The sequence below is a fragment of the Labrus bergylta genome, chromosome 2 (genome assembly GCF_963930695.1).
Source record: "Labrus bergylta chromosome 2, fLabBer1.1, whole genome shotgun sequence".
NCBI classification, from domain to species: Eukaryota; Metazoa; Chordata; class Actinopteri; order Labriformes; family Labridae; genus Labrus; species Labrus bergylta.
In genome coordinates, this window is record NC_089196.1 from 33,463,417 (window position 1) to 33,479,339 (window position 15,923).

The following is a 15,923-nucleotide window of genomic DNA, read 5'->3' on the forward strand; positions in this document are numbered from 1 at the left end:
GATGATGAAGGTGAACCAGGTAGATGTGATGTTGGTAGACTGACAGTAAGGTGATGATGATGATGATGATGATGAAGGTGAACCAGGTAGATGTGATGTTTGTAGACTGACAGTGAGGTGATGATGATGATGATGAAGGTGAACCAGGTAGATGTGATGTTTGTAGACTGACAGTGAGGTGATGATGATGATGATGATGAAGGTGAACCAGGTAGATGTGATGTTAGTAGACTGACAGTGAGGTGATGATGATGATGATGATGATGATGAAGGTGAACCAGGTAGATGTGATGTTAGTAGACTGACAGTGAGGTGATGATGATGATGATGATGAAGGTGAACCAGGTAGATGTGATGTTTGTAGACTGACAGTGAGGTGATGATGATGATGATGATGATGAAGGTGAACCAGGTAGATGTGATGTTTGTAGACTGACAGTAAGGTGATGATGATGATGATGATGATGATGATGAAGGTGAATCAGGTAGATGTGATGTTTGTAGACTGACAGTGAGGTGATGATGATGATGATGATGATGAAGGTGAACCAGGTAGATGTGATGTTTGTAGACTGACAGTGAGGTGATGATGATGATGATGATGATGATGATGATGATGAAGGTAAATCAGCAGCTTCTTCTCTTTGTTTTCTTCACAGCTGAAGATCTTTGACTGGATGTGACTTCAGCAGCTGAACTCCATCAGTGTTGTTGTAGTGACAGAGTGCAGCTCTCCCAGCAGGGGGCGCTCTGCTATGGATCAGTGTGAGGACACAGAGGAAGGAGTCCCTCCCTCTAAAACCTCTCTGTGTGAGGAACATGAAGCTCTGAGGTGAGGATCTCTAACTGTCCATGACTCTTCTCCATGTCACAGCTCAACACTCACATCACTCCACCTTCATCATCATCATCATCATCATCATCATCATCATCTGCTGCTCACAGTAACAAATAATGTTGTTTGTTTGTATCAGGATGCAGGAACAGAGACCAGACTCTCCTGGACCCAGCTGTGTGTCCATGAAGAGTGACCGGTCTATGAGTCTCATTATTGACTTTAAAGATGGACGTCCTGCTGATGGAAGGTGAGAATTAAAAATCAAGTTAATGTTATGTCTCTGTTGTTTAAAGACTCATATCTTGGCTCAGAGTTTCATTATATATATCCTGTTGTTTTCTTGTGTAATATGTCCTGTCACAGAGTTCAACAGGAGAGCTCCAACGTTCACAGAGATCAATCAGACCAGCAGAATCCAACAGACTCCATCTTTATGGTGTGTTCAACACACTGTTAATTAATATACTACCATTACAATAATTTAATTCTAAGTTATTGTTCTGTTTAGACCAGCTGACCTTCAGACTGACAGATGAATCACATGTTGAGTTCTACCAGTTTATATTAAATATCCAGTGTCTCCTTCTGTTCCAGCTGCTGGAGGAGAACATCATCACCTTTGTGAAGAACGAGCTGAAGAGAGTCCACAGGGGTATGAGTCCAGATTACCCAGAATGCTTAGAGAGTCAGAGTGAGGATGAAGAGCAGGGGAGAAGCTGTAAAGAGGCATTTTTGAAGATCACTCTGCACTTCCTGAGGAGAATGAAGCAGGAGGAGCTGGCTGACTGTCTGCAGAGCAGTAAGAACATTTTAACAGATTTAGTATTTTAGAAAAAGGACAAAGAGGTTTAAAGTTCCAAACTCAGATAGTCATGTGATCTATATCAGAATCTGTTCATTGATTTCAGTTCTTTCTTTATTCAGGAACAGTCGCTGCAGAGTGCCGGCGTAAACTCAAATCTAATCTGAAGGAGAAGTTCCAGTGTGTGTTTGAGGGGATTGCTAAAGCAGGAAACCCAACCCTTCTGAACCAGATCTACACAGAGCTCTACATCACAGAGGGAGGGAGTGGAGAGGTCAATGATGAACACGAGGTCAGACAGATTGAAACAGCATCCAGGAAACCAGACAGACCAGAAACAACCATCAGACAAGAAGACATCTTTAAAGCCTCACCTGGAAGAGATGAACCAATCAGAACAGTGATGACAAAGGGAGTGGCTGGCATCGGGAAAACAGTCTTAACACAGAAGTTCACTCTGGACTGGGCTGAAGACAAAGACAACCAGGACATACAGTTCACATTTCCATTCACTTTCAGAGAGCTGAATGTGCTGAAGAAGAAAAAGTTCAGCCTGTTGGAACTTGTTCATCACTTCTTTCCTGAAACCAAAGAAGCAGGAATCTGCAGGTTTGAAGAGTTCCAGGTTGTGTTCATCTTTGACGGTCTGGATGAGTGTCGACTTCCTCTGGACTTTAAAAACAACGAGACCCTGACTGATGTCACAGAGTCCACCTCAGTGGATGTGCTGCTGACTAACCTCATCAGGGGGAAACTGCTTCCCTCTGCTCACCTCTGGATAACCACACGACCTGCAGCAGCCAATCAGATCCCTCCTGAGTGTGTTGACATGGTGACAGAGGTCAGAGGGTTCACTGACCCACAGAAGGAGGAGTACTTCAGGAAGAGGTTCAGAGATGAGGAGCAAGCTGACAGAATCATCTCCCACATCAAGACATCCAGAAGCCTCCACATCATGTGCCACATCCCAGTCTTCTGCTGGATCACTGCTACAGTTCTGGAGGATGTGCTGAAGACCAGAGAGGGAGGAGAGCTGCCCAAGACCCTGACTGAGATGTACATCCACTTCCTGGTGGTTCAGTCCAAACTGAAGAACATCAAGTATGATGGAGGAGCTGAGACAGATCCACACTGGAGTCCAGAGAGCAGGAAGATGATTGAGTCTCTGGGAAAACTGGCTTTTGAGCAGCTGCAGAAAGGAAACCTGATCTTCTATGACTCAGACCTGACAGAGTGTGACATCGATATCAGAGCAGCCTCAGTGTACTCAGGAGTGTTCACACAGATCTTTAAAGAGGAGAGAGGACTGTACCAGGACAAGGTGTTCTGCTTCATCCATCTGAGTGTTCAGGAGTTTCTGGCTGCTCTTCATGTCCATCTGACCTTCATCAACTCTGGAGTCAATCTGATGTCAAAAGAACAAACAACATCCTGGTGTTCTAAAGTATTCAGAGAAAAACCTGACCCAAAACATTTATATCAGAGTGCTGTGGACCAGGCCTTACAGAGTCCTAATGGACACCTGGACTTGTTCCTCCGCTTCCTCCTCGGTCTTTCTCTAGAGACCAATCAGAATCTCATACGAGGTCTGCTGACACACACAGGAAGTGGCTCAAAGACCAATCAGGAAACAGTCAAGTACATCAAGAAGAAGATCAGTGAGGATCTGTCTGCAGAGAAAAGCATCAATCTGTTCCACTGTCTGAATGAACTGAATGATCGTTCTCTAGTGGAGGAGATCCAACAGTCCCTGAGATCAGGACGTCTCTCTACAGATGAACTGTCTCCTGGTCAGTGGTCAGCTCTGGTCTTCATCTTACTGTCATCAGAAAAAGATCTGGACGTGTTTGACCTGAAGAAATACTCTGCTTCAGAGGAGGCTCTTCTGAGGCTGCTGCCTGTGATCAAAGCTTCAAACAAAGCTCTGTACGTGCTCACATAACTATCCAGTTCAAATGTAGTTCTCTTAATTCAGAAATAACAACTATAGTTTGTAATTGCTTTCATTTGTGTTCTTCTGAATCCTCTTCAGGCTGAGTGTCTGTAACCTCTCAGAGAGAAGCTGTGAAGCTCTGTCCTCAGTCCTCAGCTCCCAGTCCTGTAGTCTGAGAGAGCTGGACCTGAGCAACAACAACCTGCAGGATTCAGAAGTGAAGCTGCTGTGTAGTGGTTTAAAGACTCTACACTGTTCACTGGAAACGCTCAGGTAAGGACTTATTCATGTGAAAGTTTACCCAATAAGCTTAAATGTACTTAGTTTATTTGATATTTTGATTAACTTACCAAACATATCCTCTTCAGGCTGAGTGTCTGTAACCTCTCAGAGAGAAGCTGTGAAGCTCTGTCCTCAGTCCTCAGCTCCCAGTCCTCTAGTCTGAGAGAGCTGGACCTGAGCAACAACAACCTGCATGATTCAGGAGTGAAGCTGCTGTCTACTGGATTAAGGAGTCCACTCTGTAGTCTGGACACTCTCAGGTTAGTGTGCTGCTGATCCACATTATTCATCTAAGATCATGTTTTCTTGATGAATCATTTATTAAATGGGCCTTGGTGGTGGTTTAAAGTTTTCCTGTATGTTTCCACATTAAAGCTGTAAAGCTCTGAGCTTGTTCTATAGCTCTCAGTCTTTTAGTCTGAGGAAGCTGGACTGGAATAAAGAAAGTTAAATATGAAGTTCTTTCCCCACCAACAAACAAACCATGGATAATGTTTGGAACATAAAGAACTAAAGAATCTTTATTTCAGATGAAACAGTTCAGAACTGTTTCTACATCACTGCTGATGTCAAAGCAGTCTGTGTGTTTATCTCACGCTCTGTCTTACCTTCACTATTTGTCACCAGAGTAAATATTGATTAGTATCAAATTATGAAGTCTATTCTGTTCAGCTGCATGGTTATGACGGGATGTTACTGGTAAAACAGAGAAGAATGGACCAATGGATGTTAAGCATGTGTGTGTGTGTGTGTGCGTGTGTGTGTGTGTGTGTGTGTGTGTGTGTTGGTATGTGTGTGTGTGTGTGTGTGTGTTTGTATGTGTGTGTGTGTGTGTGTGTGTGTGTGTGTGTGTGTGTGTGTGTGTGTGTGTGTGTGTGTAGTCTGTCAGGTTGTCTGATCACAGGAGAAGGTTGTGCGTCTCTGGCCTCAGCTCTAAGCTCCTCCCCCCTGAGACATCTGGACCTGAGCTACAATCATCCAGGAGAACGAGGAGAGAAGCTGCTGTCTGCTGGACTGGAGGATCCACACTGCAGACTGGAGACACTGAGGTACAGACAGACACACAGAAGCTGTCTCACTGTTTCTGAATGATGAACTCTGCTTCTTGTCTGATGCTGGATTTAAATGAAGATGTATGAAATAGATTCTGATCTGGTTTCTTCCTCCAGGTTGGACCATAGTGGACTGCACAGACTGAAGCCTGGTCTGAGGAAGTGTGAGTGTGTTTTCATTTCTCTTCATCAGAACACAGCAACACATGTTGGAGTGTAGAAGAGTAAATGCTCTTGAACAATCAGACAGAGACTATGGCTTGTGAATAGAGGATTTGTTTATTTCTCTCTGAGAAGTTAATAACAATAACTTAGATTTATATAGCGCCTTTCATGAAACCCAAGGATGCTTTACAAGGTGTGTGTGTGTGTGTGTGTGTGTGTGTGGGGGGGGGGGGGGGGGTGTAATGGGAGTCAACAAGAGAGGAATAGAAAAACACAAACAGAGAAGAGAAAGGATAGAAACACTAGACAAACAAATGAAGGAGAAAGGGAGTGGGTGATCAGCTGAGGGGAGTGTTAGATGAGGCTGAATGTTTTGGTGAACAGATGGTGTTTGAGGAGGTTTTTCAAAATGACCAGGGGTCTCATTTATAAAAGAGTGCGTAAAATTCATACTAAAAATGTATGTGTGCCAAAAACCCGGAAATGGCGTGCGCACAAAATGATTCAGAGTTATAAAACCGTTCGTACGCACACCTGCACGCAATGTTCCCTTTATAAATCACCATCCACCTGGAAATGTGCGCACGTAGATTAGTCCCATGTTCCACCCTCTACACGCCCACATTCAACCATAAACGGTCAATGCAAAGCAGCTCGTGAATGAAAATGCATCCAAACGAGGGGGCAGATCAAAGGTTTCCAGCGTTGGATCACGAAAACTGAAGTTTAGACAAAGAAACGAAACTTTCTGACCCAGAAACAAAGGAACTTGTGAATGAAGTGAAGGATAAAATGGACATATCGGTAGTTTGCTGCAGCAGGAGGATCACGAACTGAAGAAAATTCAGAGAATGACACCACGTCGCTGCTGCATTCACGCTGTCCTATGTGCCAAAACATCCACCGTTCATCATTACGCACGAGTATATCTGCAATGTTTACATGTTTACAGGACCCACACTGATTTCTTCATATAGTGGCAGAGAGGACACGTCAGTCAGCATTCTCCCTCACTCTATCATATTATTAATCAAAGGTTTGATCAACCAACAAAAACTTTGAATTGTTGGCCACATATTTTCGTGGGCATCTCCGTCTGCACTGTGACTAATTATGATCAAATATATGGCTTAATGATCGTGTCAGAGATGCCCCGACTTAATGTCCACACTTGAATTATTTACAGAATAAATACATGCAGCTGATGAAGATGTGCTGAGTATGGAGGAGGTGAAATGTGTGAAGACATCGCCATGTCTCTGTGCACTCTTTATTAAAACTAAAAATCACAATTGATGATAAATGCAAGATATTGAAATATATGAATGAAAACTGGAAGCTCTATGGTCTTTGTGTTAGTCTAATGTTTAACTCTACATCAGTGATTACATTAGTGTATAAGTCCGGTCCTCTGAGGTCCGTCCGGGATAATGAAGGCGAGACGGCGCTGATGCAATATGTGATGACGTGGATCTGTCAGTAAAGTTTGATATTTAGTGAAATAGGTTTGCTTTGTTGTTCAGGGAGCGAGCATTCTGCAGCATAAATGAGGCGGTGGTGTATTCTGAAGCAGAGGGGGAGAGAGGAGTGGTTCTGTCAACACACACAACAACAGGTATCAGGTTTCTGCTGTGCACGTGTGATTTGTTGTGATGATGGCGCCGGTCAGACACTACAGTGGGGATAGCATGGTCAGTGTAAACAAACTTGCATCGGGCAGCCCTATGCACGTAGTGAGGACGGCGCAGGAGTCCGAAAGATTTAATGGAAGCAAGGTTGTCCGGAGAGAAGTGGCAGGCGAGATTCTGGAGTTGCAGAGCGGAGTATGTTAGTAGTACCATGTCCGCAGCAGGGAGAGCAGCTGCTAGCCGCAGGCTGAAAGCGGCAAGCTACCGGACGCCAGCCGGGGTCAGGAAAACCGCAGGAGCCAAACCAGGATAAGGAAAGGACCAATTTTGTGGCAGACGGGGGACCCGTCGGGACACAATCTGAGCAGGAGAGCAGCAGCCGGCAGTCTGGTTGTCAGGCAGGCCTCTTCACCGCCAGCAGCCGAGCCAGAGTACGGGGGAAGCAGCAGCCAGCGGTAGCCAACAGGTGGCGCAGGGCGACGGGTCCAAGCCAGGTAGGGAGCCGACGTGGCCGACGAAGAAGGACGGTCCACCAATAAGTAAGGCAGGCGAGGGTCCAGTGATCACAGACTGGTGAGGATATCCTGATAGCTGTGCGAGAAGCTAACAGCTGATCGGCGGCTAGCGCTAACAGCTGATCGTCATAGATGGTGAGTAGCTGTCAGTTTACACAAACTGAAAGCAGCAGCAAAGTCGATCTGTTTGCAGACTGTTAGTAGAGGATAAGTAGGAGGGAGAAGCATAGATAGCACAAAAGAAACACCATTTTTGTCACGGATCGCGAAGCGGCGACATACACGCCAGCGTCCTCGCTCAACCGGAACTTTTATAACATCCCAATCATCCTTTTATGGGCAATCAACACACTGAGCAATTACAACATGTGTGCTATATGAAGACCATTTCCTAGAAGTTTCCTGGACAGACAACTGGTCTCTTAACAGGAAAGAGTGTGTGTGTGTGTTTGTGTGTGTGTGTGTGTGTGTGTGTGTGTGTGTGTGTGTGTCTTGTGTATCAGAACATGATCTTATGACTTGGCTAAATTCAGAGGTTAGATAACTATTGGTTTGTGCCTGCTGCTGTCCAGATTGTGTTTCTGTTATGATTAAACCTTTCAAACTACAACAGGATGAGGGCTGGAAGTAACACAAAGTGATGATAAAAGTGAGGGTGATGGAAACTCATGAGAGTTTAAATATGAAATAAAAAATGTAAACTGAAATAAAAGTGATAATCCAGTGAATAGAAAATCACCATTCATCACATCCAACAGAAATGTATATTTTACAACATGCAGTTTTTGTGACATTTCACATTTTGATGTTGGCTGCTGGCCGGCTGCTCGTAGTCGAGCTCGTGGAGCTCATCAACTTTAAAAACAGCAGAAATCATTTTTGATTTGACGTTCATTTTCATAAACATGTAAATATGCAGAGTCTCCAACATCAAGTTCTCTCCTCAAAAACATCCAGACGTGAATTCAGTGATGAAATAGAAACAGAATATCTTTAGAGACATAAGCTAGCTCTCCTCCTCGTCTTCTGGCTGTGCAGACAGTAAGGCACACAGCAAAGTCCACGATCACCATAGTACAGGCCAGCAGGAACATCCAACAACAATACACAAGTCAGCTGCAGGCCGCCAGGTGGCCAGGTGAGGTCGGGACGGCGTGGCCTACACCTTAGACAAGCAGAGAAAAACTCACAAGGACTGAGATGTCATGTGTCTCTTCAGATTTCGATCTGTTCATCCAGTCCAGTTAAATTTACATTAAAACAAAAACATGTATGTTGTAGAGCCTAGATTGATGGAAAAGAAATGGTCTCCATGACTTCAGAAACACTGTTTAAAACTAGTTAGACAGGACAAAGGGACGTGGCACACTCCTGCTGCCATCACATTGTGTGTGACAGTGAAAGTGGAAATGAGGCTCCTGTTTGTGCTGAATGTGACCTCTGAGGACAGAACAGTTGGAGACAGCAGATGGTTCATAGATTCTTTGTGCTGCACTTTGATTAGTCAGACTTTATTCACTGCATGTGTTTGTTGATTTGGATCTCCATTCTTCCTGGCTGCCATGGTAACTCCATTTGAACTTGATTAGAAGTGGATTATTACATTTCAGTGCTGTCAAACATCATTCAGTGCTGAATATGAACTGTAAGTTTGATTGACTCTCAGTAAGTAGGGGTGTAACGGTACACAAACATTTCAGTTCGGTACAGTTCTCAGTTTTGAAGCTTTGGTTTGGTACATTTTCACTACAGTAAAGGGACCTGATGCAACGCTTTTTTTTCTTTATTAGGAACATTTATAATTTCCCTTTTACACATTGGACTAAGTGCAGCATCGACAGTTCAGACTTGTACACCTGCTCAGGTTACTTTTTAATAACATTTTAAATTAAACATTGTAAAAAAAACATAAAATAAACTTATGTTGCTTCCTTCAACCAAAAGAGTCTCCAATAAATAAAAGATATGAATGAAATAAAGTATTTTAGAATGAAATGAAGTCATTAATATAGCCTATATATAAAAATATTTCTTTTTAATTACATTTCCACCTTTTAGTTTATGAAGGCAACACTTTTTTGAATGCTGTTTGAGCACATAATAAACCTAATCACATCTGGGACAGTGTAGTTTCAGAACTATTAATATTTCCCTCTGTCGATATAAGAACTTCAATGGCATTTTTTATGGCTTTGGCCCGTTTAGAATTACTAGCAAAAGGCTGTCTGTTTTTTCCTAGTTCATCATCGCTGAAAATGAAAAAAAAACTTAAGAGTAAGTCTGTAAAAAGAACTCCATCCCGGTTATATGCAACTGTCCAGACCAACAGGACTCGAGGAACTACTAATCTGCACGGTTTATGTTTGAACTTTTTTACAAGTTATTAACTAAAAGCTGTGTCCCATACCAGCAGCCACAGCCTTCCTCCACCCTGAGGTGTGCTTCTGCTTTGTGGTCCGTGTGGGAACACAGATTAAATCACTTTTGTTCAGCACGTACTCGGATCAGTCCTGTACCGAAACGGTCCGGTCCGACTACGTGTACCTTTACACCCCTATCAGTAAGTGTCAGTAAAGTTGTTGATGAATGAACAGATGATAACCTGCAGCTGTGTTGTGTCTCGTTCTCTCCATCAGACGCCTGTGAGCTGGAACTGGACACAAACACAGTGAGCAGAGACCTCAAACTGTCTGACAACAACAGGAAGGTGACACATGTGGAGGAGCATCAGTCATATCCTGATCATCCAGACAGATTTGATAACTGGTGTCTTCAGCTGCTGTATAGGACTGGTCTGACTGGTCGCTGTTACTGGGAGGTCGAGTGGAGAGTAAAGGTTGATGTATCAGTGAGTTACAGAGGAATCAGAAGGAGAGGAGACATGAATGGATGTTGGTTTGGATTAAATGATCAGTCCTGGAGTCTGATCTGCTCTGATGGAGGTTACTATGTCAGGCACAATAACATAAGAACAGAGATCTCCTCCTCCTCCTCCTCCTCCTCCTCCTCCTCCTCTGTCTCTCACAGAGTAGCAGTGTATGTGGACTGTCCTGCTGGCTCTCTGTCCTTCTACAGAGTCTCCTCTGACACACTGATCCACCTCCACACCTTCAACACCACATTCACTGAACCTCTCTATCCTGGGTTTGGGTTCGGGACTCTTGGTTCTTCAGTGTCTCTGTGTGGTCTGTCAGTCTGAGAAACACTGCTGACTGAAGATCAGCTGACTCTGTTCACTCTGTCCAGCTGGTCTGTTTCATGGTTGGGGGGTGTGATAATGGGGGGTGGGGGTGGTAATGGGGGTTAAATGTTCTACATTACAGAAAAACAATGGACCCCCTTCTTTAATGTCTGTATTGTTCTGATCTCACCAATAAAAAACAAGTGACAATTAAACAATTAAAGTCCTCCTCCTGCTGTCTTGATATTGGCAGCAGGAGGAGGAGTCATGGCTCCAGATCTGTTACAAATGGTAAACTTGTCTCTCAGGTGTCTTCCCACAGGCCCTGAAAACAGCAGTCATCAAGCCACTACTAGAAAAGAACAATCTAGACAATAATGAATAATTACAGGCCTATATCAAATCTTCCTCTGTTAGGTCAAATGATAGACAAAGCTGTGTTTCAGAAGTTAAATATCTTCTTGATATTGAACAACTGTTTGGATGTCTTCCAGTCAGGTTTTGGACCAAACCGCAGCACTGAGACAGCTCTGGTTAAAGTGTTTCATGACATCTGTTTAATCACAGACAGAACCTCAGTCTAAGTTCTTCTTGGGTAACACTTTCTATGAAGGTCCTTGAAATAAGCTGTTATTACCATCAAATCTGCTGTATAAGACACACTTTAAACCCTCAGGCATCAGTTTAATTTACTACCCTCTTAAGTCATTAAGGACAAAAATGTCCACTTCTAAAAATCTGCGATAAAAATAAAACAGATTACTTTCTTTGTTGCTTTTTTCTGCATAAATCTCTTAAACAACTTCAGCCCTGCTCAAAACTACCAAACATTCAATCATTTTGAGGATTTTAACCCTTTAGATGCAAATTTCATTACTTGATCACTGTTGTTATTTATGAAAAAAAAAAGTTATTTTCCATATAACAAATATTTGGTGGCTGGGGGATTTTTTTAAAAACAGTCTTGGATAAGTCAAAGATCAGCCAAAATATTGACTTTGATGCATTATTAGTTTTTGTGTAGCATCAGATTTAAAATGTACTACCCTCTTGAGTCATTAAGGACAAAAATGTTCACTTCCAAAAAATGCTATAAAAATAGTGCAGATTAATTTTTTTCTGTTTTTTGGGTTAAATCTTTTGATCAACTTCAGTCCTGATCAAAACGATCAAATATTGAATAATTATCAGGATTTAACCCTTTAAATGCCAATTTTTGATTACATGATGATAATATTCTTAATGAAAAAAACACACAAAAAACAAGTTATTTTCCATATAACAAATGTTTGGTGTCTGGGGGATTTTTTTAAATCAGTCTTTATTTTTTTAAAATCTAAGGACAACCAGAAAATGAAAATATTAATATGCTTTTATTTACTTTGTGTTTAAAGGTTAATCAGCTTTATTATTACTTCTCAGGTTATCTCTGTTGTCAGCCTTTATTTAAAGTTTGTATTGAACACTGGAGAGCAGCACTGAGCAGGTCAGGAAATCAGGTAACCTTTGTGAGCCAGGTGTGTAAACCTGCTGAGTGGCTCTAACTGACAGACAGGAGTGTCAGCGGTGTGTGTGAGAGCAGGAGTGAGGTGAGAGGCTGAGACACTTTCAGGCTGAATTCAATGAAAGGAAGACAGCAGAGATACCTTTGGTAAGTGTGCTGTGTTCTTTGGTAATTATCTGTTCAGAATGTTTGAATGGTGACATGTATTTAATGTAGGCTGTTTATTTCATAGCGATGCACTCTGCATTCTGGTTTTATAGTGTAGTGTTCACAGGAAACAATTAAATTAGAAGGGTAAATAATAATTAATATTGAACACATTTAACTGGTTTGTTTAAATTGTAAACAAAAGATAAAGAACTGAATAGATACTATAATTCAGATTCATTTAATGGTGATATTAACTTAAATTCTGATTTGTGTTGTTTGGTGTTAAAATGAGAAAAAGGAAGGTAAGGATGCTAAAAGATGCATGGTTAACATTGTATAAGTGGAAAACTGCTTCCCCAGATTACTTTACAATTATAATAGGAATGAATATGGGAAGAATTTTGTTCATAGATATTTTCCTTGCTTTTCAGAACCACACACAATAAACAGTTGTAACCTCGCTGCATTAAAGTCTCCTCTTTGAACTCTTTTACTATCGTGGCCTAACCCAAACCAATGTGTTCAGTCTTTTAGAATAAGGGTCTGCTTGTAGGTGAAATATTAATGAAAGCAGTTACTTTTATTGAAATAAGAAAAGTTTTAAGATTGATGACGAGTCAGGTTACCGTGGGAATTGGATAGCGCCAAGACCAATCGAAGAATCATTTTCCTCTTAGCTGAAAATGTATAAAAAGCAGTGAAGCAGCAAAAAGGAAGCCAAAGAGAGAAATGATAACAGAACAAATAAACACACCATTGAAGTGTTTTTTTCCATATACCATTTAGTTACACACACTGAAGGCTATAATGCATCTCTATCGTTTCTTCTAACAAGATGTTGAGTAAATCCAGAATGCCAGATGACATCTACAGGTGTTATCATTCAGTTTGTGATTTTCTTTATATTGTTGGGGTTGGATCAAGTCAACTTTGGTTATATTCTTTAATAATTAAACTTATTTATTAATAATATAAATAAAATACCATTAAACTATGTTTAATCTCGTTTTGGGGCACCAACCTGTAATCAGGTAAATATAACCAAAATATCACTCAAATCAGTCTCAAATTAGTTATTTAATTACTAATATTATTAATAATGAATAACTATATTTAATAAATTGAAGGCGTGAAATCCGTACACAAAGTCCTCGCACCCAGCTTATATCACAATGCAAATACACCAGTAACCACAAACAACTGCTCTCTTAAATTATAACAGAATTTATTTAAACAAAGCAACATCAATCCAAAATCAATGAACTTAATTAAACAAATAGCTATTATAAACTAATCTAAGCAACAAACATTATCAAGCAAAGGCTTGTGGAAGGGGTGTGAATGTAGGTGTGTGTGTGTGTGTGTGTGTGTGTGTGTGTGTGTGTGAGAGAGAGAGAGAGAGAGAGAGAGGGGGGGGGGGGAGAAAGGGGGGGAGATGGCTTCGTACCCACGTGGTCGTTCACGATGGCGCAAACCTAACAAAGACCTGGGTGCGTGCGTGTGTGGATGAAAGGGAGAGAAAAGGGGGGGGAAGATTACTTCGTCCCACGTGGTCGCCCTTCCGATGGCGCACACCTAACAAAGGCCTAAATGTGGCCTTAAGGTCTAAAAGAGACTGAGTTCGGCCCTACACGATCTGTGTCTCTGAGGCGTCTGGATAGCCGCGAGTGTATAGATCTCTGTGCGTAATGGCGCGGTGGTGGAGTTGGTCTCCAGATGTACGTTTACACAGGAATATGTGTGTATGTGTGTTCGTAGAAGGGGAAATAAAAGAGAATAAAAGAGAAATGCGTGCATGAAGAGGCCGGATCACAGTCCGACTCCCGCGCCACAACTCGGAGTAATTCCCTTCATTCACAGAAACAAACCAATAGCCGAATTCAGGTTAATACGGCTTACACTGGCCTTTCTGATCAGAAGAGTAATACCCGGTTATAACGCTGTTATAACAACAACAAGAGTTTTAAACTGTTAAAACTCAGGATGCAGCAGTCCAACAAAGATAAAAATTACAGTTTCTGCTTCGTTCAACAATTGTTAAAAACACTGTCTAAAGCTAATTCTGCCCAGACCTAATTAAGCCTCACTTGTGAATCGCTTTGTCCGCGATTGGTGAAAGGAAAAGAGTCCGGCGATGGAGCAGATCTTCTGTCCGTCCTGGTGCAGAGGTGTCTGATGGCGGCGAGGGTCCCTTACGGCGAGAGCGGCTTCGTTGGTTCTCCGTCGAGTGGAAAGATGTCCGTTGATGTCCTTTCGTTACAGGACGGAATAAGACCGTTATCTTTCTGATAATCTGTTATAGTCTGACGCTCTCCGAGAAACTGAGATGCGTTCACTGGACATCCGAGCTCGGAATTTAGAACACTGCCGGCCGTGGATTACCTGCGCGCCAAAAACTTAAAACAAAGGAAGATTGTTGCAGGAAACAGGAGATAAGCTTGGATCTCCGAGCACCAGAAGTCAGCGCGTGGAAAGAGGTCTAACAAGGGAAGTCTTGGAGTTTTGTCACCTGGCCGCCTTCCTGTGGGGTCTCCCTCAGGTTCCGGTCCCCCCTTTACGTAATTCTGGGATAAGGAGTCCTTTTAGGCTTCCTTGTGATTTCAGTGAATCACTCAAATGAGACTTCCCACAAGGGTGCAGGCCCAAGTCCATTGTTTGACTGTCCTAAGCCTGCGTGGCCCAACATCCCCCCTTTGTCCTGAAGAATGGGAATGCGGATCACAGTCTTTAGGGCAATGAGGGCCAGCAGTCCATGTGTTAGGAGACAAACTTTCACCTAGTTAGTGAGCAAACTGTCCATACATTTGGAGAGGCATTTGGTCTGGGCAGACACTGAGGCAAAGTCTGGGCAGACTGTCTAACCATGTTTAAAACTAGGCATAAAACATAACCAGGCATTAGCAAACTTTGCTACTCAGGGCACATTCTTTGACATGGAAAAGGTAAAACAATAAGGTAACGTGAAGGTAAAGTAGAGGGGAGGAAAGGGTAAGAAAGAACAGTGGAGGTTGCTAGGACTTACTCCAAGGGTAGGCCGGAGTCTACCAGTGGAGTGGTCTTAGTCTGTGTGAAACGCGGCTGGATGAGCATGATTGAGTCTAGTTTGGCCTGCAGTTTCCTAATGTATTTATACATTACGTATGCCACCACGGCCGTGATGATCCAGCCACTAAGCAGGAGCCCTAGTGCAATCTCACTAATAGGCTGGCTTTGTCTAGGTGCCGGCCTAATCATTTGACTAAATTTGGTGGTGAGTCCAGTCGGTTTAAGGCTGAACTGAATCAATTTAGTTCCCCCAGCTCTGAGTTGCTGTTGCAGGGTTGTGTCGAGTGTGAGATTGTAACCCTTAAATGCGTCCATGATCTCGATCGCCGTATTATGTCGGGATGGGTCGAGGTGATCGAGGACAATGTCATTAATGTGCACAGTGGCTCCTTGGGGGACAGTCATGAAGACTGTCTGGTTTGGTAAAGTTAATTTAGTGATTGTATCATGGCGGTCATAAGACATCAAAGCTTCGGTGACAGGCGTGCTGACGAGCCACCGATAGCCTGCTCTTTCTACTTTGGTTTCGGCTTCCTCGTCTCGTGTAGACATACTACCCTGACATTTCTGCTCAGGGGAGTCAGTCCTCAAACCACAGAGGTAGGTGGTGACATCCCTAATAAAGGGGTTGCTTGGGCAAACCCAGTGGATGTCCTTAGTTTTAGTGCACATGTTTAGGTTGGGAATGAGGTAGAGTGAAGGATCTTCATCATGGTATGCGATGGTGGATGGTGTTTTGAGATATACATGTGTGTTACCCTTCCAAAAGCCAACATTCAATATAGATTTCATTCTATATATATTCTGTCATTCTATGATAGGGAGGTT

The 15,923-nt window shown here is 42.6% G+C and overlaps 2 protein-coding genes across 2 annotated transcripts in view; one reads left to right on the forward strand and one right to left on the reverse strand.

Annotated features, from left to right (window-relative positions):
• The window catches only part of LOC136181104 (NLR family CARD domain-containing protein 3-like), a 724,139-nt gene that overhangs the window by 68,242 nt on the left and 639,974 nt on the right, over nucleotides 1-15,923 (reverse strand). The gene's annotated exons all lie outside the window — the stretch shown is intronic.
• On the forward strand, nucleotides 1,759-11,346 carry LOC136181072 (NLR family CARD domain-containing protein 3-like; the record flags this gene model as incomplete). Its single annotated transcript, XM_065961296.1, has 6 exons — nucleotides 1,759-3,566; nucleotides 3,673-3,846; nucleotides 3,942-4,115; nucleotides 4,737-4,944; nucleotides 4,981-5,071; nucleotides 9,852-11,346. Coding segments are annotated over 6 exons (3,018 nt in total), but the record flags the coding sequence as incomplete, so codon positions are not given.